At 40.2% G+C, this 22,571-nt stretch overlaps 1 protein-coding gene and 1 pseudogene across 23 annotated transcripts in view; one reads left to right on the forward strand and one right to left on the reverse strand.

Moving 5' to 3' along the window:
* The window catches only part of LIMS1 (LIM zinc finger domain containing 1), a 151,900-nt gene extending 129,548 nt beyond the window's left edge, over window positions 1–22,352 (forward strand). For 13 of the 22 annotated variants that reach the window (XM_077958981.1, XM_077958976.1, XM_077958975.1 and 10 more), the window contains 8 exons: window positions 7,232–7,298; window positions 8,783–8,903; window positions 9,340–9,489; window positions 11,606–11,756; window positions 12,335–12,427; window positions 13,728–13,776; window positions 16,896–16,971; window positions 20,067–22,352. In XM_077958981.1, the coding sequence (XP_077815107.1) occupies window positions 7,232–7,298; window positions 8,783–8,903; window positions 9,340–9,489; window positions 11,606–11,756; window positions 12,335–12,427; window positions 13,728–13,776; window positions 16,896–16,971; window positions 20,067–20,181 (822 nt within the window). In that variant the 3' untranslated portion in view covers window positions 20,182–22,352. Of the gene's footprint in view, window positions 1–7,231; window positions 7,299–8,782; window positions 8,904–9,339; window positions 9,490–11,605; window positions 11,757–12,334; window positions 12,428–13,727; window positions 13,777–16,895; window positions 16,972–17,167; window positions 17,360–20,066 lie in introns of all 22 variants that reach the window. The other 9 variants (XM_028832281.2, XM_077958973.1, XM_015113084.3 and 6 more) reach the window with 1 other exon arrangement.
* LOC106993116 (large ribosomal subunit protein eL31 pseudogene) lies at window positions 12,171–15,733 on the reverse strand (annotated as a pseudogene). The gene has a single exon (XR_003722055.2). The product of XR_003722055.2 is annotated as a large ribosomal subunit protein eL31 pseudogene (transcript).
* Window positions 22,353–22,571: the final 219 nt, after the last annotated feature.

Genomic DNA, 22,571 nt, shown 5'->3' on the forward strand with positions numbered 1-22,571 from the left:
GATCTGCTCGCCTTGTCCTCCCAAAGTGCTGAGTTTACAGGTGTGAGCCACTGCCCCTGGCCAGGAAAGACCCATTTATGATGAGTAAGTTTGTAGCAAGATGTTTTACAGAGAGGTTTCTTCACTCATTTACTCTGATTATTCAGGAAGGCGGAAACTGAGAATGGAAGCCACTTCCAACCAGCACATCTGTTTATCTGTGGACCCACTCACTTCAGGGCAGTTTATGACAAACCGGTGTAAAGCACCAAATGAAGATTTGCAAATCTGCACTTGACTGGAAATGAGACTTGCAGCTGATTTCTCATCCTGAGCTTACTTGAAAGCTCAGAATAATTCTGTTTTTTCCCCGAAGGGAATATTTACAGAACTCCAAAACTTAAAACAGTTAAGAACAGAACCGTTCTTGGAGTTCATCTTCCCCCACACAGAGCGACCCATTTCCACAGGTGGTGGGACCTCAGGGTTCTTACGGCATTTTGTTTATAAATACCACTAATTTGGACCTTTAATATTTCTAATAGGCTTATTGTATTCCTTGTTTAAATCAATTTTGGGATGTAATGTGGAGTTACCTAGAAAAGCTATGTTTATAGAAATTTAATTCTTCCCAATTTATGATTCTTGACTTTTTAAAAAATTTAAATCCTGGAGTTTTACTTTGGATAAACTTCTGGCCTGTCAGACCCAAAAGTTGGGCTATACTGTGTTTGATCATTTCTACACTCTGTAGAAAAGAGGCAGCTCGTTATAGCAGAAGTTCTCCACCTGGAATTAACAGTCGTTGTGACACTGGAGAAGCATAGCCCAGAGTGCAGGAGATTTGCAGGATGAATGGTGGCAAGGAAATCTATTTCTAAGTCCTCTTATTCTGGTTTTAAAGGTCTCAATTTCTGGATCCTTTTCTCTTTGACTGAAAACATACTTATATTCACAATAGCACTTCTCTCACATTGCAAAAGAAAGAAATCTCAAATCTTACTACCATTAATTGCTCCAGGATACCCATCAAAAAGGATTAGTTAGGAGTGCTGAAACCCATAAGCTTAGTCTTTCCCTGCCTTGTATATTTTCTTGTTAAGGAGAAGCTTGGCTTTAGGAACTGTGTTGGATATCCTGTATTCAGGTACAGATATGCACGTCCCTTAACCACAGGGAAATGTCTGAGAAAGGTGTCATTAGGCGAGTTCATTGTTGTACAAAAATCAGAGAATGTATTTAACCTAAGTGTAATAGCCTACAGCACATCTAGTCTATATGGTATAAGCTATTCCTCTATGCTACAAACCTGTACAGCATGTTACTATACAGAATACCGCAGGCAGTTGTAACACAATGGTGAGTATTTGTGTATCTAAAAGTATCCAAACTTAGAAAAAGTACAGTAAATATACCATATACCATGGTAGTATATATGGTTCATTGTTGACAGAAATGTTATCCAGCGCATGATTGTATATGCTGAGTTTAGAGATGTAGACAGTAGTTACAACAGCTTTCTTTCTTTCTTTTTCTCTTTCTTTCTTTCTTTTTTTTTTCTTCCTTCCTTCCTTCTTTCCTTTCCTTTCCTTTTCCTTTCTTTTCCTTTCTTTTCTTGCTTCTTTCTTCTTTCTTTATTTCTTTCTGAGTTTTGCTCTGTTGCCCAGGCTGGAGTGCAGTGGCACCATCTCGGCTCACTGCAACCTCTGCCTCCTGGGTTCAAGCGATTCTCCTGACTCGGCCTCCTCAGTAGCTGGAATTACAGGCGCATGCCACCACAGCTGGCTAATTTTTGTATTTTTAGTAGAGACAGGTTTCAACATGTTGGTCAGGCTGGTCTCGAACTCCTGATCTTGTGATCTGCCCATCTCAGCCTTCCAAAGTGCTGAGATTACAGGCGTGAGCCACTGCGCCCAGCCAACAGCTTTCCTTTTAGGACTTAGCCTTTTTCATCCCCTGACTAATTTCAGAAGAATTCATCCTTTTTAAGAGAAAGCTCTGGGAGAGCAAAGCAAAGAGCATTGGTAAGAAATTGTGAATGAGCTGGATAGAAAACACAAACCATTTTTCTTCTGCTTGCACACCACGGCAGTCACCACAGAAGTTCTTCTGTGACCAAATATATGGAAGTTTTTCCCCACACACAAAGCAAGCAATCAGTTCTGCAGTGGACACCAGCTGGGCGTTCTCTGATTCAGTTCCCACACTATCTACCTGGAGATAGCCTCAGATCCCACAGATTGAGGGGTCAGCCACAGGACTGTCTTCTCCTTCTGATGCCAATTGAAAGCCCCAGATTGCTTTCTCTGTACTTCTGGCTGACATGCTCTGTAAATTGGGGATCCCACAGCCCCCTCTTCTGGTTCTGTTAATTTGCTAGAGCAACTCATAGAGCTCAGGGAAACACGTTTACTGGTTTATTATTAGTATTTTGTTTGTTTGTTTGTTTTGAGACAAGGCCAAGCTCTGTCGCCTAAACTGGAGTGCAGTGGAACAATCGCAGTTCACTGCAGCCTCCATCTCGTGGACTCAAGCAGTCTTCCTGCCTCCGCCTTCCCAGTAGCTGGGACTATAGGCACATGCTACCATGCCTGGCTTTACCAGTTTATTATAAACAATATTACCAGCCAGGCATGGTGGAGCACACCTGTAATCCTAGCACTTTGACAGACTCAGGTGGGAGGATTGCTTGAAGCCAGGAGTTCAAGAGCAGCCTGGACAACATAGTGAGATCCCGTCTCTACAAAAAATAACAAAATTAGCCAGGCATGATGACACACACAGTCCCAGCTACTTGGGAGGCTGAGGTGGGAAGATCATTTGAGCCCAGGAGTTGGAGGCTACAGTGAGCTATACTCATGCCACTGCACTCCAGCCTGAAAAACAGGGCAAGACCCTGTTTCTGAAAAAATAATAATAATAATAATACATAAAAATAAACTTTAAAAAAGGATATTACAAAGGATACAGATGAAGAGATAAATAGGGTGAGGTATATGGGGGAAGGTGGTCAGAGCCTCCGCACCTTCTCTGGCTGCACCACCCTCTGGGAAGCTGCACTGTGTTCAGCTGTCCAGAGGCTGTCTGCACCTGTCCTTTCACATGTTTACGGAGGCTTCGTTATGTGGGCGTGATTCATTAAACACTTGGCCATCGTGATCAACTTCACCTTCAGCTCCTCTCTGCCTTCCCTGGAGGCTGGAGGGTGGGGCTGAAAACCCCAACCGTCTAAGTCTGCCTTGGTCTTTCTGGTAACCCAGTCCCATCCTGAATCTACCCAGGGGCTGCCAGTCATGAGTCACCTCATTAACATATAAAAAGACATCACTTTTAAGATTCCAAGGATTTTAGGAGCTGTATGCCAAGAAACTGGGAGGAAGACCAAATATGTATTTCACAATGTCCCAGTGAGGGCATGCCATGAGCTAGAACAAACAGACCAAAGCATTATCGCTTTTTGACTCTTGGGAGGCCCTGAAAGGTTAAGCAACTTGAATGAGTCTTTCAGTCAGATCTTGAACGCAGGCAGTCTGGATCCATGGTCAGTGTTCTTGACTCCTACCTGTCTTGTTAAAAGGTGTTTCCAAATTACAGCTAATCCTAATTTTATTTTATCTTAGCCAGGGATTATATTTTCAACCTTCCAAAATATATATATATATATATATATATATATATATACACACACACACACACACACCTTCTAAAATATATATATATGTTAACTGCTGGGCTACTTTTTTGTGTTTTTATGCAATATGCATCTTTCTCTTTCATTTAATACAGAATAAAAGTTGATCATTTCTAACTAAATTAATGGAGTTATTTCTGAGTTTTTATACAGTTGTCTTATGGTGTCCACAGAGGATTGGTTCCAGGACACCCCCTCCACCCCACTCCCACCTCACCCTCAGAGTTTACCAAAATCTTCGAACGCTCAAGTCCCTGATATAAAATGGTGTACTTATTTGCATATAACCTATGCACATCCTCCTTATACTTTTCATTACCTCTAGATTACTTATAATAGCTAATGAAATGTAAATGCTCTGTAAATAGTTGTTATACTGTGTTTTTAAATTTGTCTTATTTTTATTTTTCTAGTGGTATTTTTTATTGTTTGGGGTTTTTCTCTCCACATATTTTTTTATCCTTGGTTGATTGAATCCAAGGATGCAGACCCAGAATATACAGAAGGCTGTTTTGTGGTCGTTTTATTTTTTTGTTTGTTTGTTTCTAACTGACATAATAATTACACATATGAGGCACAGTGTGATGTTTCAATACATGTATACATTGTGTAAAAATCAAATCAGGGTATTTAACATATCCATCACCTCGTACATTTATAATTTCTTTGTAGTGAGAACATTCAGAATACCCCTTTCCTAGCTATTTTGAAATAGCTATTTTGAAATGCAATATTATTAACCACAGTCACACTACTGTGCAATAGAACACTAGAACTTACTCATCCCAACTGTAACTTTGTACCCATTGATCATCTTCTCCCCATGCTCTCCACTCCATTCTCCCCAGGCTCCGGCAGCCTCTATCTTACTATTTCTATGAAATCAACCTCTTTAGATTCCACATGGCCGGGCGCGGTGGGTCAAGCCTGTAATCTCAGCACTTTGGGAGGCCGAGACGGGCGGATCACGAGGTCAGGAGATCGAGACCATCCTGGCTAACACGGTGAAACCCCGTCTCTACTAAAAAATACAAAAAAACTAGCCGGGCGAGGTGGCGGGCGCCTGTAGTCCCAGCTACTCGGGAGGCTGAGGCAGGAGAATGGCGTAAACCCGGGAGGCGGAGCTTGCAGTGAGCTGAGATCCGGCCACAGCACTCCAGCCTGGGTGACAGAGCGAGACTCCATCTCAAAAAAAAAAAAAAAAAAAAAAAAAAAGATTCCACATATGAGTGAGATCATGTAGTATTTGTCCTTCAGTGCTTATTTCACTTAATGTAACGTCCTCCAGGTTCATCCATGTCGCCACAGATGACAAGATCTCATTCTTTTGTATGGCCAAAGAGTACTCCACTGGGTATATGTACCATATTTTTTTTATCCATTCATCTGTTGATGGACAGTTAGGTTGCTTCCAAATCTTGGCTATTGTGAATAGTGCTGCACTAAACATGAGAGTGCAGATATCTCTTCCACATATTGATTCTATTTCCTTTGGATATATTCCCAGTAGTGAGATTGCTGGATCATATGGTAGTTCCATGAATTACTGCTAAAAGCTAAACATCAGATTTTTATACACATAGATGGCATACATTTATCAGAAATATATCACACTTCATAAATACTTGTACTTTTGACTTCACATTATAATGTAGTATGGCAGAGTATGAGTAATAGCATATCAATTTATTCTCCTCTGTTAATAAACTTTAAAACCAAATACATTAATCTGGGCAAGGTAGTGTGTGCCTGTAATCCCAGCTACTCAAGAGGCTGATGTGGAAGGATCACTTGAGCCCAAGAGTTCAAGACAAGCCTGAACAACATAGCAAGACCTAGTCTAAAAACAAAAAGATACATTAAATATATGACAGCTTATTAATTTGAATTAAGTGAAAGCTGAACATAGTAGCTCACACCTGTAATCCCAGCACTTTGGGAGGCCAAGGCAGGCGGATCAGTTGAGGTCAGGAGTTCAAGACCAGCCTGGCCAACATGGTGAAACCCTGTCTCTATTAAAAATACAAAAATTAGCTGGATATGGTGGCGGGTGCCTCTAATCCCAGCTACTCAGGAAGCTGAGGCAGGAGAATCGCTTGAACCCAAGAGGCAGAGGTTACAGTGAGCCAAGATTGTACCTCTGCACTCCAGCCTGGGCAACAGAGTGAGACTCGGGGGGGGGGGAAAAAAGTTATTTTTCTAGGAGAAAATCTGCTTTGGTTGGTTCAATAGTAAGAACTGACTTTGCCAGTTAAGCTGTGGTAGATATGTTCACTAAATTGGATGAACTAAATCTATAGCCATAATTTGAGGAAATTGAGTTGACAAGTGATACATTAAAAATGGATGTCATTAAAGATGGATTTTGATAATCAAACAGTGTATGACTTTTGACATGTAACTTGTAAGGAGCTCAAAGACTCAAGGGGAGACAGTACTATAACAAGTCTCACAACTTGGTAATGTGAAAAAGGCTTCTTAGCATTTATATATTTTTTTAAAAAAGCAACACCCAAAATAGAAAATAGACCTAGAATTCATATTGAACCTGAGTCTTCTAGTGGAAAGCCATATTGATGCATGAGATACATGAAATAATTGGAGGAGGAAAGGGCAGCCCTACTCATTTCACTTTCACTAAGATATGCTTTTCAAGTAAACAGATAGTATTAAAAAATTAATATTTATGTCTTGCTTGTCCTGTACTAATCATTGTAATGATATTACAGAAGAAAATAAATGTTAACCTTTACAGCCTTATGGATTCAGAAAGCACATTTTAAAGTTTTGTGGTTTTTGTATATATATATATATTTTTTTTTTTTTAATTGCAGAAAAGTATGGCAGGGCGATCAGTTAAAGACAAGTACAAAAAATATACTCGGATAAAATTGGAGGACATGAAATGGAAACAGTTCAAGAAATGAAAGATGTAAAAATCGCGGCTGTTAAAAGGATTTTTTTTAATGGATTTTGGTCATTTTAAAATGTGCTGGGGCTGAGCGTACTGGCTAACGCCTGTGGTCCCAGTGCTTTGAGAGGCTGAGGTAGGAGGATTGCTTTGGGCCAGGAGTCCAATAACCAGTCTAGGCAACATAGCAAGACTCCCATTTAAAAAAAATAAATAAAGTACAGTGTGCTAGAATATTTGCCCTTTGTAAATATTTAAGGTTACAGTGAGAATTACAGATATCGACCTAAAAAATGTGGGAAGTGAGTTGTATGTATGTGCATATTTTCTGGAGGGAGAGGTGATCCGTAGCTTTCATCAGATTCATTAAAGGCAGGGTATTTGAGCCAGAAAACAATTCAGCGCAGTCAGAGGCCGGGTCACCATCCCTGTAGGTGTACTAGTCACTCTGGCCTCAGCTCATTCCATGTGTCTTTCCTGTACCAACATGCAGATGTATGGATGGTGCGAAAGTGTATCTCCTTTTCTAAATCCCGGTAGAGTTATAAACTCTTAGCTCGGAAACACCTTTCCTGTATATCTCCATCAAATAATTATATTTCTCCTGTGATTATTTCGTGTTTGTAAGTTGGTGGTACCCTCTCTTTCAGTTTGAAGGAAGAAAGTACTGTGAACATGACTTTCAGATGCTCTTTGCCCCTTGCTGTCATCAGTGTGGTAAGTTTTACTGCTGAACGTCAAGTAAAAAGTAAGTTTCCGGCCAGGTGCGGTGGCTCACACCTGTAATCCTAGCACTTTGGGAGGCGGAGGGAGGAGGATCACCTGAGGTCAGGAGTTTGACACCAGCCTGGCCAACATGGGGAAACCCCATCTCTACTAAAAATTCAAAAATTAGCTGGACGTGGTGGCAGGTGCCTGTAATCTCAGTTACTCAAGAGGCTGAGGCAGGAGAATCGCTTTAACCCAGGTGGCAGAGGTTGCAGTGAGCCCAGATTGGGCCACTTCACTCCAGCCTGGGCAACAGAGCAAAACTCCATCTTGGGGGAAAAAAAAAATAAGTTTCCAAATTCCTTAAGTCATTTCACACTGGTGAAGTATCGATGGTAAAGATGGTTTTTGGTGCTCATTATGAATAACTGTTGGATACTTCATCACTCCACTTCCCTATTGTTAATATATAACTAGCTGGAGGAGTATCAAAACCTAGAGAGAATTGATTTTTAAGGATATTTAAGGTAGAGGTATTTTGGGATGAACTAGGACTCCTATCGGGTGGCGATTAGGATTGTGCTTTTCCTGTGTTAACACAACCTTTATCTACTTGCTTTTGGTTTTGCCAGGAAAGAGGCAGGGAAGACATCAGTGAGGTGCTTTCGATGCTTAGGGATGCTTCAGCATTGCTTGCATGGCGCGTAAGCGATGGACTTGCTTGCATGTTGTCCACTTCACTGGTTGCTAATCCCTCTGCTAGGTTTCCAGAGATTGAAGGAACTGAGTAGAATGTTCTAAAGGTTTAATGAAAGAATAAATTAAGTATAGGTTATTAGAAACTGTGCTGGAGATTTCAGTTGTCTATGTTGACAATGACAGAAATAACCAAAAGGCATTCAAGACAGCCCAGTACCTCATTTGGAAAGGAAAACTAGATTCAGAGATGAAACAACAGCCCAAAAACGTGGCTACTGAATCAAAAACAAAAACTCAAGATGAAATAAAAACTTTTTTTTAATGTGCTTACTGTGGTAGACACATAAATAAAAAGTTCCTCTACTGGCCAGGTGTGGTGGCTCACACCTATAATCCTAGCACTTTGGGAGGCCAAGGCGGGAGGATCACCTGAGGTCGGGAATTTGAGACCAGCCTGACCAACATGGAGAAACCCCATCTCTACTGAAAATACAAAATTAGCCGGGCGTGGTGGTGCATGCCTGTAATCCCAGCTACTTGGAAGGCTGAGGCAGGAGAATCGCTTGAACCCAGGAGGTGGAGGTTGCAGTGAGCCAAGATGGCACCATTACACTCCAGCCTGGACAACAAGGGCGAAACTCTGTCTCAAAAAAAAAAAAAAAAGAAAATAGTTCCTTTATTGAGAAAGGCTTAAATGGTTTTTTCCCTCACTGTTTTTCCTTAATTGCTCTCTTGGTAAATAAAGTGCCATGCTTGTTACTTAGTAACATCCTTTGTGTGTTGCTTTCCCACAGGTGAATTCATCATTGGCCGAGTTATCAAAGCCATGAATAACAGCTGGCATCCAGAGTGCTTCCGCTGTGACCTCTGCCAGGAAGTTCTGGCGGATATCGGGTTTGTCAAGAATGCTGGGAGGTAGGTGGATTTTCATCCTTGTCAGATGTGGGTGGATAATGTGACTGTGACAAGATCACGTGTCTTCTCCACGCGGGATGTAAGGCAGTTCTGTAGGACACCGAATTGAGGGCATGGGAACTCAGACACTGCAGTGTGTTGACTGAGTGCTGCTGCTGGGAGAGGACCCTTGCATTGCTGTGCACAGGGCATAACTGCTCCATGCATGGCTGAACTACCAACGGGGGATGTGCCTAGATGGAGTTTCATGAAAATCAGTCAGATATTAGGGTTGGAACACAATTTTCGTGTAGCTTGATTCTGCTCTGTTAAGCACAGGAGTGATTTTTTTAAGAAATGGTGTGTTTAATTTCTTTTCAGAGATAAGGGAAGCATATTTCTTTTTAACCATTAGAAAGAACCTAAAATTTTAAATTTAAGTTTTGGCTCTGTTTAGACACCTGTGTCGCCCCTGTCATAATCGTGAGAAAGCGAGAGGCCTTGGGAAATATATCTGCCAGAAATGCCATGCTATCATCGACGAGCAGCCTCTGATATTCAAGAACGACCCCTACCATCCAGACCATTTCAACTGTGCCAACTGCGGGTACTGGAATTGTTTCTTTTTTATTACACAAGCAGTGGGAATGAAAGACTACATTTATCTATAGTTCTGTTACTCTAGCAAACCAAATTGTTTTTCTCCAATTTTTAGTCTAGAAAATGTTAAACTATAGAAGAATTAAGAGAATGATATAATGAAACCTGTATACCCTTAATTTTGTTTCACCAGTTAACATTTTGCCAGGCTTGTGTGTATACAGTACATTCTCGTTTCACCCTCCTGTGTATGTGTGTGCGTGTGCATGTATACACATACCTCTAAAATTTCTCATGACTCTCAGTATATATCTCCTGAGAATAAGGGCATTTTCCTATGGAACCACGATACTATTTTTAATTTTTTTTATTTTTCTCTTGAGACAGGGTCTCGCTCTATTGCCCAGGCTGAAGTGCAGTGGGCAGTCATAGCTCACTGCAGCCACATCCTCCTGGGCTCAAGCAATCCTCCCCCCTCAGCCTCCAGAATAGCTGGGACCACAGGCACACGCCACCCTTTTTTAATTTTTTGTAGAGATGGAGTCTTGCTGTGTTGCCCAGACTGGTCTCAAACTCCTGGGCTCAAGCAGTGCACCCATCTCAGCCTCCCAAAGTGCTGGGATTATAGGCATGAGCCACTGCACCTGGTCAGAACCACAATACTCTTATTGTGCCTGAGAAAATTAGCAATAACTGGCCAGGCGTGGTGGCTCACACCTGTAATCCCAGCACTTTGGGAGGCCGAGGCAGGTAGATCACGAGGTCAGGAGATCAAGACCATCCTGGCTAGCACAGTGAAACCCTATCTCTACTAAAAATACAAAAATTAGCCGGGCATGGTGGCAGGCACCTGTAGTCCCAGCTACTCGGGAGGCTGGGGCAGGAGAATGGTGTGAACCCGGGAGGCGGAGCTTGCCGTGAGCCAAGATCGCACCACTGCACTCAGCCTGCATGACAGAGCAAGACTCCGTCTCATTAAAAAAAAGTGAAAAAAAAGAAAACAGTTTGGTCGTATAAGTTCAGCCATCTCATCTTTTATGATTGAATTATCAGTTTGTGCCTTACTTCATTTTCTTACCTATCCTTCCTCTTGGGGGATTCTCCTCTGTCCACTTTTCATTAGCATCTCTCCTAGAGAATTACATAAAAGGGGTGAAATCCGAACAAATCCATTTGACTAATTGGGACCATCTCTGACCAAATGTTTATTGATGCAGGAGACTGAAAATAATATTTAATTTGAGTATTTGGAGAAGGAAATTCTGGGAATTTTATTGTTTATGAAAATAAACCTGTTAACCTATAACTCTTTTCAACAGCTTGTGACAATTTAAATATGTTAGTAAATGGAACTAGTCTCCCAACTTCTCAGTTTGCTTGGAAAGGTCATGTCTTAGTCTATTTTATGCGCCTATAACAGAATACCACAAACTGGGTAATTTGTAACCAGCAGAAATGTATTTGGCTCATGGTTCTGGAGGCTGGAAAGTCCAAGATCAAGGGGCTGGCATCTGGTGAGGACCTTCTGCATCAAAACATAGCAGAGGGCATCACATGGTGGGGGAGAGAAGAGGGGGGAAGGAAGAGAAGGAAGGAGGCTGAACTCGTCCTTTTATAAGGAACCCACCCCCCCAATAACAGCATTAATCCATCCGTGAGGTCAGAGCCTTCATGATGTAATCAACCCTTAGAGGTCTTACTTCCCAACACCTGCACTGGGAATCATGAACTTTGGAGGGCACAGTCACACCATAGCAGGTAGTATTACTGAGTCTACCCTCAGCACTGTGATTATTCCCTGTAACTTTTAAAGGAAGGCAAATGGACTAAAATGTAATGTGATAATATAAGAAGGAAATGATGAATATGCCTGGTGTGTTGGTGTGTATCTGACCTAGTCTTGCATCTTATCCTTTTAAGATACAGATTTTTTGGTAGGAGTCTGAAACCTGTTCGGGCCTATTAATTCAGGTTACTCTGATCACCTCTAAAGGGGGAAAAAGAAGTTTGCAGGAATCGTCATAGTAATGTCTTTAAAAACCTGAAAAGTGTGCTAGCCCCATCGGTTGGCCGTTTTTCTCTCTTAGTATTAGTATTAAGCTGGCTGTCTTTCTCATGGACAGGAAGGAACTGACTGCCGATGCACGGGAGCTGAAAGGGGAGCTGTACTGCCTGCCATGCCATGATAAAATGGGGGTCCCCATCTGTGGCGCTTGCCGACGGCCCATTGAAGGGCGCGTGGTGAACGCCATGGGCAAGCAGTGGCATGTGGAGGTGAGTTCTGAATGGCAAAGGGCAACCAGTTCTTTCAAATCTCCATGATTAAGGTGTAACCAATACTTTCAAATCTTCATGATTCAGGGGTAACTAGTACTTTCAAATCTCTGTGATTCAGGTGTCCTGGCAAGATTAGGAGAGTCTAAAGATTAAACATGGACATTTTAAAGACAATTGACTTTGCTGACAGTTAAGAATATAGAATGTACACTGCTTTTGTGAATGTCTCAGTAATGATACAGGATGTGCACTTTTGCTCCGAAAGCCTTCTTGAAGCAGGAAGTGCCACGGTCTATATCCAGCAGCAGCTCGTCCTTTATAGGTGCTACTGAGATGCTCACCTCTGTTCTCTTTTTGGGCTATTGTAATAGGCTATGTCTTAAAGTAACCTTTAAAGACAGACACCTGAATTAAAACTGCGAAAGTATTATATTATGAGGCCACTTATGGCCAAATGAAATGACTGTCTCAAACTTTCATTCGTCTTCTCTGAAAATAGGTTAACTTCGGGGTTTCCTTTATTAGATATAAAATATGGCAATTCAAAAATGACCTATAGCAGTTTTTCTTTTCAGCATTTTGTGTGCGCCAAGTGTGAGAAACCCTTTCTTGGACATCGCCATTACGAGAGGAAAGGCCTGGCGTATTGTGAAACCCACTATAACCAGGTATTGACCTTAGTCACTGGGTGCCAGATAGACTTTTATGAACCTAAGCTTATCAGTAGTTTAACTACAAGTAAATCTCTTGGAAGATGTACATTGTTCAGTAGAAATTTGTTTTTAACTTTGTATTTGGGAAATAATTTCAGACTCAGAAGCTAACTATAAAATGGAAAATACAAAGAATACCTGTATGCCTTTCATTCAAGTCCACAGTTCGCTTTATCGTTTCCCGCGCTCGGTCTTCCTGTGTAAAACACGTACTTACGTAAATATTATATACAAGTATGATGGCCGTTTCTAAAGCATTTGCCAGTAAGTTCATCATACTCCTTTACCCCTAAATACTTCAGTGTATATTTCCCAAGAATATGGGACTCTCTAACATAATCGTAGTTATCAATATTGATACCATACTTTAACCCATTTATTCCAATTTTGTCGCTTGAGTCAGTAACATCCTCACAGCACTTTTTCCACTCCCAGACTGGACCCAGCCTGGGGTTGTGATGTTTCTTTAGCCTTCTTAAATCTGGAATATTTCCAGAGCCTTTTCAAATTTTTGATGACATTGACATTTTGGAGGGGTACAGAGGGCCCCTACCCCCTTTTAATAGACTACTTTCCACTTGGGTTCACCTGCTGCTTCTCTGTGCTTAGATGAGGTTATACACAGCAGGTTGCAGCCCCATAACAGTGGCAGGCATCCTCTCAGAACCTTGTCTCTGGAGCACTTTATACCTCTCCTGCCACTGGTGATCTCCCAGGCATGGTGCTGGCCGATAACATCACTATGAATTACAATTTCCTTCCCTCTTTTGTAAGAAAGAAGCAATCTGTGGGCATTCATTTTATGACCATGGAAATGTCCTGTTCCTCATCAACCTGCCCTAGATTTAGCACCCCTTGATGATTCTTGTCTCTGTGCCAGCTGCAAACGACAGTTCTCCAGCCCCACATCCTCCACCCATAGTCTCCACCTCAGGGCTCTGCCTGAGCAACAGCCCACCTCCTCTCCTATCTATAGGTTTATTCATTTATCTGTTTCTTATCCATATGGACTCACAGATTTCTGTATTTTGCATTACTTATTTGGGTGTTCAAACTGTCATCTGGAAAGTTTTTCTTTTTAATTGATGACAGTGAATTACTTTCATTGTAAGAAGTAAAAACTTGTCAAAGAACTTTTACTAATTTTCTCTAGTAGTGATAAATTCTCAATTTAGATAACCAGCTATTTTTAAATGTTCAGTGTTCTAAAATATTTAACACATCTTGAACTTTGACCACCTTTTTGTATTTTCAGCTATTTGGTGATGTTTGCTTCCACTGCAATCGTGTTATAGAAGGTGATGGTAAGTATCTGTGTGAGTTTTAGATTCGTACCACTTTGACACAAAAACACTAGGGTAATGTGGAAATTCAGGTTGGTGATTGCTATTGTTTGGAATGTGATCGTTATCAGTTGCTTTTTCTCTTTCTTTGGCATATTTCCCAAGTAATCTGTAGCAGTAAGATGATAGTATCAAAGAGTTGGATTTGTTACTGATTTATGATACTACTTCCGGTCACTACCACAGTGTTGTATGCCAGCAATCATGGGAACTGTCCCTGGTGGACCCTAAGACTAGTTTCTGTGTCCAGTTTCAGGAAACTCTACAACAACGTTTATTAGGAACGGTTTCATCTGCTATTGTAGTTAGGAAGAGGCACTTTAACCTCCATATACTAAAACCTGGCAGTTATCAGCAAGCATATCTAGGACTTACCACCCTTTGGTAATGTACTTTGGTAATTAGGCTGGGCTGATTGATTGGAACAGAAAGGAAGCAGCTGTGTTTGCTAACAGTCGCTAACACAATTCTGCCAGAGACTTCCTGGCAAAGTTTTGAACAATCCTGTTTTCAGCATGATTCATGGCTCCCTGCAGACATCACCTAATTCAGGAAATACTTTTGAAACACTGTTCATGTGCAGTTTGTGAAAACAACCCAGGAAAACAATCTTTAGTGCCATTGAAAATAAAACTTACCTCCCTCCTCTGTGAAACAGACGCCAGGTGAAAGAAGCTGCAAAGGAAGCTGTCTTGTTACCAGCTCTGGAAAAAAGACTCCTACAGGGGCAAATAAGTTAATGTCTGGATTTTTGAAAATTATATACCTAGTTCATATTTCCGTGTTGGGCCAACAGCAGTAGGGACAGAAACAGCAAGCTCACCTAAACAACATGAGGCATGGACAGTCGCCACATGTGCCCAGGTCTAGGGGGCACAGTTGCTGGTGTAAGACATGGCACACATTTATAACTTCACAGGATACTTAAGGACAGGGAAAGATTAAAGTCAGCCCTCCGTATCCAACAGCTGGATGCAAACATCCGTGGATTCAGCCAACTATGAATCAAAAATATTTAGAGAAAAATAACAGTATAACAATACAAATAATACAGTATAATGACTATTTACATATCATTTGCATTGTACTAGGCATTGTAATTAATCTAGAGATGATCTAAACTATACGAGACAGGACCAGGAGCAGTGGCTCACGCCTGTAATTCCAACACTTTGGGAGGCTGAGGCGTGCAGATCACCTGAGGTCAGGAGTTCAAGACCAGTCTGGCCAACATGGTGAAACCCCGTCTCTACTAAAAATACAAAATATTAGCCGGGTGTGGTGGTGCATGCCTGTAATCCCAGCTACTCGGGAGGCTGAGGCAGGAGAATCACTTGAGGTTGCCGTGAGCCAAGATCACACCATTGCACTCCAGCCTGGGCAACAAGAGCGAAACTTCGTCTCAGAAAAAAAAAAAAAGTATACAAGACAATGTACATAGGCTATATGCATTTTATTTTATTTTATTTTATTTTTTCAATTTTATAACTTTATTTGATGTATTTGATGATCAGCAATTAGTTCTCATCCACATTGACTGTCTGTAGATTTTTGAAAGTGGTAACAGGTACATAGGTAACCAAAGTATAGAGTTTATTTGGTGAATCTTCATCCTCATTACGTTTTCTGGACAGCCGCACACGGATTCGGTATGGGACATTCCTTATTCCTTTGGCCCAGACGGCTTTGTTGAGCCTGGTATCAATGCGCACATCTGGAGTTCCCATCTCCTTCATGGCAAATTTCCGAATCTCTTTGAGTGCCCGAGGGGCACACTTCTGGAAGCCCCCTCCATGGATGCGCTTGTGAATGTTGATGGTGTATTCTCGGGTCACCACCTTGTTGATGGCAGAACGGCCCTTTTTCTTCTCGCCACCCTTCTTTGCGGGAGCCATTCTGCCGGGTCCAAGCTGGAAAGCTGCTATATGCATTTTATATCAGGGACTTGAGCATCTGAGATTTTGGTATCCTCAAGGCATCCTAGAAACAGCATCCTGCACATACTGAACAACAACTGTATACATAAAGGTTGAGGGCCGGGTGTGGTGGCTTACACCTGTAATCCCAGCACTTAAGGAGGCCAAGGCAGAAGAATTTCTTGGGGCCAGGCGTTCAAGACCAGCCTGGGCAACATAGCAAGACCCTCCATCTCTACAAAATAAAAATAAAAAATTAGCCAGATATGGTGGCACACACCTGTGGTCCCAGCTACACAGGAGGATGAGATGAGAAGACTGCCTGAGCCCAGGAGTTCGAGCTGTGATCACACCACTGCAGTACAGCCTGGGCAACAGAGCGAGACCCTGTCTGAAAAACAAAAGAAAAGAAGCTCTCAAGAAAGAGGTTCTTGGCTGGGCATGGTGGCTCATGCCTGTAATCTCAGCATTTTGGGAGACTGAGGCAGGGAGATTGCTTGAGCCCAGGAGTTCAAGACCGGCCTGGGAAACATGGCAAAACTGTGTTTCTACAAAAAATACAAAAATTAGCCAGGTATAAGCCGGGCGCAGTGGCTCACGCCTGTAGTCCCAGCACTTTGGGAGGCCAAGACGGGCGGATCACAAAGTCAAGAGATCGAGACCATCCTGGCCAACATGGTGAAATCCTGTCTCTACTAAAAATACAAAAATTAGCTGGTCATGGTGGCGCACGCCTGTAGTCCCAGCTACTCAAGAAAATGAGGCAGGAGAATCACTTGAACCCAGGAGGCAGAGGTTGCAGTGAGCCACGATTGTGTCACTGCACTCCAGCCTGGCAACAGAGCAACAGTCCGTATCAAAAAAAAAATTAGCCGGGTTTAGTGGCGTGCACCTGTAGTCTCAGCTAGTCAGGAGGCTGAGGTGGGAGGATCACTTGAGCCTGGGAGGTTGGGGCTACAGTGAGCCATGATTGTGCCACTGTACTCCAGCCTGGGCAATAGAGCAAGACCCTGTCTCATTTTTTTTTTTTTTAAGGTTATTGAGAACCTCCACCAAGTGCCACAGACACAGTCGTAGTTCTGTTTTAGAGTTGAAATTCTGAGCTGCCCTGCTCCCCATAAGGATGTATTTCCATGTGACCAGATCTCTTTCCTCTTTCTCTAGTGGTCTCTGCTCTTAATAAGGCCTGGTGTGTGAACTGCTTTGCCTGTTCTACCTGCAACACTAAGTTAACACTCAAGTAAGTCTACGGTTTTGTCCAGTGTGAATCCTAAGACTGAAAACTTTGGGGTGACACTTAAAAAAAATCCTAGAATTTAGAAAAAGAATTATTTGATTTCTTATTTCCTCTTTCTGTTCAGGCCTTCTGAAAGTAAAGGTTCTTCCTTTAATTGTTCCCTGTTCTTTTTTCTATTCCTTCTTTGTCCTACTCAAAGGGATAAGTTTGTTGAAATTGACCTAAAGCCAGTCTGCAAACACTGTTATGAGAAAATGCCAGAAGAATTTAAGAGGCGGCTTGCCAAACGGGAGAGAGAAGCAAAGGATAAGGACAAGCAGAAAAAGAAAAAGCCAGTCTGTTTGTAAACTTTTCTATCGCTCTGTCATCATTTTCGCTACTTTCTCCTTTGGTTAGTTCTTTGGAATATGTTTGTGTTCTGTTTCTGTCTTTTGCTTTCTTCCCCCCTCATCACAACTTTTGGGCATGTATTTGTAGTCATCAGAGATTGAAATACAAGTATTTGTCCTGTGTAGAACTGGTCCTTTTGCATAATTGCTAAAATTACAAAGATTAAATGAATATGCTCCATACTTAATACAAGTTTGTGGTCATATATTTCACTTACTCTGTAGAGTCACTCACCTCATTTTTTAAATACCATATGGTGTACATTTCTTTCCTTTTTTTAATGGATTCAAAGGGAAGAATTCTAATCTGTTAATAGAACCTGGAAAAAGTTTTAAAGGATTTTTGTCTGATAACTGTAGCTTTTAAAACCCTGGTTTTTGGTTTCCTTGCCAAAATCATTTAATTGATAAATTATAAGTGTTGTTTGCTATTTTTAAAATGCATATATTTTAAGTTATGTATTAAATTATTTCAGCATGGCCAGGCATGGTGGCTCATGCCTATAATCCCAGCACTTTGGGAAGCCAGAGCGGAAGGATTGCTTGAGCCCAGAATTTTGAGACCAGCCTGGACAACATGCCTAGACCCCATCCGTAAAAAAAAAAAAAAAAAAAAAAAAAAATTAGCCAGGTGTGGTGGCCCATACCTATAGTCCCAGCTACTCAGGAGGCTGAGGTTGCAGTGAGCCATGACTGTGCCACCACACTCCAGCTTGGTCTCTGACAGAGTGAGACTCTTGTCTCAAAAAAAAAAAAAAAAAAAAAAAAAAAAACTCTTACAACATGTTTCATATCTAAGCAAAGTCTATCTGATTTACATAAGACCTCTTCTATGATGTTTGAATATGCATTGATACAATACCCATATGCTATTGTTTATGAATTCATGTCCTCAGTGTCTTCAAACTCTTTTTTTTATTCGTGATTTTTATGAGAAGTATTTCAATCTTTGAAATTCTCTTGAATTACTGGCATGATTGTTCCAGTTTTCCCTCAGAGTTACCATTGTGTTTGGAGCTCTAAAAATATTTTGTTTCAGTTTACATGTTTCCTTCTATAAAGAGGAATTAAATGTAAATGTAAGATTAAAACAATGAGGCAGGGCATGGTGGCTCACGCCTGTGATGCCAGCACTTTGAGAGGCCGAGGCAGCAGATTACTTGAGACCAGCCTGGGCAACATGTTGAAACCCCATCTCTACTAAAAATACAAAAAAAATTAGCCAGGCATGGTGGCGGGTGCCTGTAATCCCAGCTACTTGTGAGGCTGAGACAGGAGGATCGCTTGAACCTGAGAGGCAGAGGTTGCAGTGAGCCAGGATCGTGCCACTGCATTCTACCCTGGGCAACAGAGTGAAACTCCGTCTCAAAAAAAAAAAGATTCAAACAGTGGAAAGCTTGCTAAGGTAGTCTCTCTGAAAACAGGAATAATTTTTTTGTGTTTGTCACAAAAATGGCAGTTTTAATAGCTTTTGCTCTAAGAAGACCTTGGGAGAAAAGCCGTAAAATAATTCCCAGTGTGGTGTTTTAAAAGAGAAGATTTTTCATTTTAAATATGTGTTTAGGAATTTCCTTTGTTACTAGTATTGTCCTTTAAAATGATCTTGAAGCAAAGTCTAGTTTAATGTTTAAATGCAGTAAAAAATATCAGTAGATTTTATCATTTTTGTCATAGATAGCAATATACCACTAGATTTATTTCACAAATGCTACCTCAATATGATTTCACGGACAATGAACAAGTTATCAAGTTGTATATTTATTCAATTCAAAATTAAACACTCTGGATTTCAACAGTAATATGCTCCTGTAATTACCTGTTGGAAATGCATTACAGATGGTCAGGAGGCTATCTGAAAAGTTGTCTTCTCCAGGACTGTTTTAAAAATAAATTGATGTGTATTGCCCTAGCTTTTCAAAAGAATAGTTGAGTTCTTCAAATAGCTACCATTTACAATACAACCACAGGTGATTTCGTTGCGTTTATGTTAAGAGTGATTGAAAACTTTCTTCCAACCTTTCTGTCAGATAACCAAAATAACCCCTTATAATTTAAAATTAATGAAACTTCATGGCTACCTACTTTAAAGTACTAAGTAAGATCATATTGCCTCCAGTAAAGAAATCATTCACATTATAAAAATATGATTCTTTCCTTTAGATAAATTTATCTTTAAGGTATTCCCAAGATATTTTAAAATGTGATTACCATCCTGGGCAATACAGCAGGACCCTGTCTCTCCAAAAAAAAATTTTTTTTAAGTTAGCCAGGCATAGTAGTATGCACTTGTGTCCCAGCCATTCAGGAGGTTGAGGTGGGAGGATGACTTGAGTCCAGGAGTTAGAGGCTGCAGTGAGCTGTGATCACCACTGCACTCCAGCCTGGGTGACAGTTGAGGCTCTGTTTCCAAAAAAAAAAGTGATTGACTATACTTAAGTAAATTATATATGTAATCTACAGTCTGTGTTACACAGGTGGATGTATAGAACCAATTTATAAGGACTTTTTTTTTCAAATGATACTGAATTTATATATATATATCACAATAAGAATTGAGGTTAGAATTATGGTTTTTTTACTAACATGAATATAGATATCATCACCTAGTTGCCTTCATTTAGTTCAGTACAATTACTTCACATTATTTATATATCTTTGTTGAATATGTTTCCACTAATTTCTTTTTTTTTTTATAATTATTATCTTTAGGAATAAGTTTGTGGAGTTTGACATGAAGCCGGTCTGTAAGAAGTGCTATGAGAAATTTCCACTGGAGCTGAAGAAAAGACTTAAGAAACTAGCTGAGACCTTAGGAAGGAAATAAGTTGCGTTATTTTTTCTTTTCTATGCAAGATAAGAGATTACCAACATACTTGTCTTGATCTACCCATATTTAAAGCTATATCTCAAAGCAGTTGAGCGAGAAAAGGACCTATATGAATGGTTTTATGCCGTTTTTTAATTAAAAAAGAAAAATTCATATAATCGTGTTTAAAACACAGATGAAGTCAGTATTCACCTTTGTTAACCCTTATCTATTTGTTGACATGTAGATTGTTTACAAAAAAAAACACATGGTTAAATGTTAAATTTTAATTAGGGCCCCCCAAAATTAAATATAACTTTTTAAAATGAAAGGAGTCACCTTCTACATGACTCAGGTGAAAACACAGTATAAACATGAATTTACTTTGTATTCAAAAGAAAATTCCAACTGCTGTTGGGGAAGGACACAGAAAAAATAACCACCCAAGAAAAACAAAAACAAGAAAAATGAATCTTATACGATCTTAGTATATTTATCAAACGAGTAGCTATAAAGTGAATATACCCATTACTAAGACAAAAAACAAGTGTAATTCAGAACTACTTGATTTTTTTTTTAGTTAAATGCAATAATTATTATACTTAGTTTTATAACCTGCTCTCCTTGTGAATTCTTCCTTCGAATGATTATGTAACACAGTAGGAATAGCTAGCTAGTAGGATGTCTTTTAAATTTTTGTGCAAAAAAATTTATACCAGGCATTTGAAAATATACTTTACAATATTGGAAAATGAAGTATTTTTAATGTATTACAGCAATTATGTTTCTAAGCTTAATGTTAAGTATGTAATCTTAGAATAGGACATGAAATTAAATTGTATGTAGCTTGGAATGTCTTGCTTCAGAAAAGTGAATGTGTATGTCCATCATATTGCCTTTATAACCATGCTGATATCTATGCTTTATACATATTCAAACTTGCCTTGCCTTAAAAAAATACATACTGCATACTTAAATCAGGAATTGTAGCCATCTCACAGAATACCAACTAAAACTAAGTGCATTGAGATCTGAGATTGGTAAACCCAGATTCATTTACCACAGCTATAATGAAGTTTTTAAAAACTCTCTTCTCCTTTTTTGGGGGAAATCCATTGTTAATTTCTGTCATCTTAGAAGAAAATGATGTTGATAGGTGTTTCAGATTTTCCGTTTCAAATCTTATAATTAATTGGATTTATTTACTACAAGTAGGAGGTATAAATGACACTCTTAAATTGGAAGGAGGAGTGTTTTAGTGTCTGTTTTAGGTCAAAATTAGTGCTTCTACTTTTATCAAAAGTTTTATCCTGAGGTTTCAGGACCACTCTTCCTTAATAAACTTGTTAATGTAAAGCGAGCTTTATGAACATTTAAAAAATGTTGCTGCTGCTTTGTTACTTAAAGAGAAAGTTGCCAAGAGAGACTTCTTAGGGAAAATACTGTGTTTTCCAAAAATTGCTGAAATATTGTTTTGCCATTTTTAAAGAGTCTCAGGTTATTACCACTCTGCCATTAAATATTTGTATGCCTGCATTTTTAAAAATTCTGTGCATGTACGTTATGGAGTACATTCTATTTTTGTTTTCAGATACCCTACAACCAATTATTTTTTTAGTAATCTTTTAAAATTAAAATTATCATAAATGATTGAAAATAATCATCACATAGTTGAAGATTGTATGTATTCAGTAGTTTAAAACAATCTTTGCATTTGACAGTAAGAATCAAAGTCCCTTCAGTGTGCCTTTGTCAGCTAATATGTGACCAGCAATGACAACCTTGGGAATATTTATTAAGTATTATACTATGAATATAGGCAACATAGGACAGGGTTTGCAGTACAGAGTCTTGATGCTAAATTCTCATATACCTCTACACGAGAAATATGGAGCAGGAAAACAAGCATTTACATACATTCTTCATCACTTTGAAGATGCATGGCCTGAACTCAACTGCTTGTGTTTGTTTACGTATCAGGCATAGCCAAGCATCTCCTGTAGCTAGAGGTTCCACTGCTGTCTTTACTCAGTCCTCTTTTAAAATACAAATTAGTGGCCAGATGCAGTGGCTCACACCTGTAATCCCAGCACTTTGGGAGGCCGAGGCGGCTGGATCACGAGGTCAGGAGATCGAGACCATCCTGGCTAACACAGTAAAACCCTGTCTCTACTAAAAATACAAAAAAATTAGCCAGGAGTGGTGACGGGCGCCTATAGTCCCAGCTACTCGGGAGGCTGAGGCAGGAGAATCGCTTGAACCAGGGAGGCAGAGGTTGCAGTGAGCCGAGATCGCGCCACTGCACTGCAGCCTGGGCAACAGAGTGAGACTCCATCTCAAAAATAAAAATAAAAATAGACCGGACATGGTGGCTTATGCCTGTAATCCCAGCACTTTGGGAGGCCGAA

The sequence above is a fragment of the Macaca mulatta genome, chromosome 13 (assembly GCF_049350105.2).
Source record: "Macaca mulatta isolate MMU2019108-1 chromosome 13, T2T-MMU8v2.0, whole genome shotgun sequence".
Taxonomy (NCBI): domain Eukaryota; kingdom Metazoa; phylum Chordata; class Mammalia; order Primates; family Cercopithecidae; genus Macaca; species Macaca mulatta.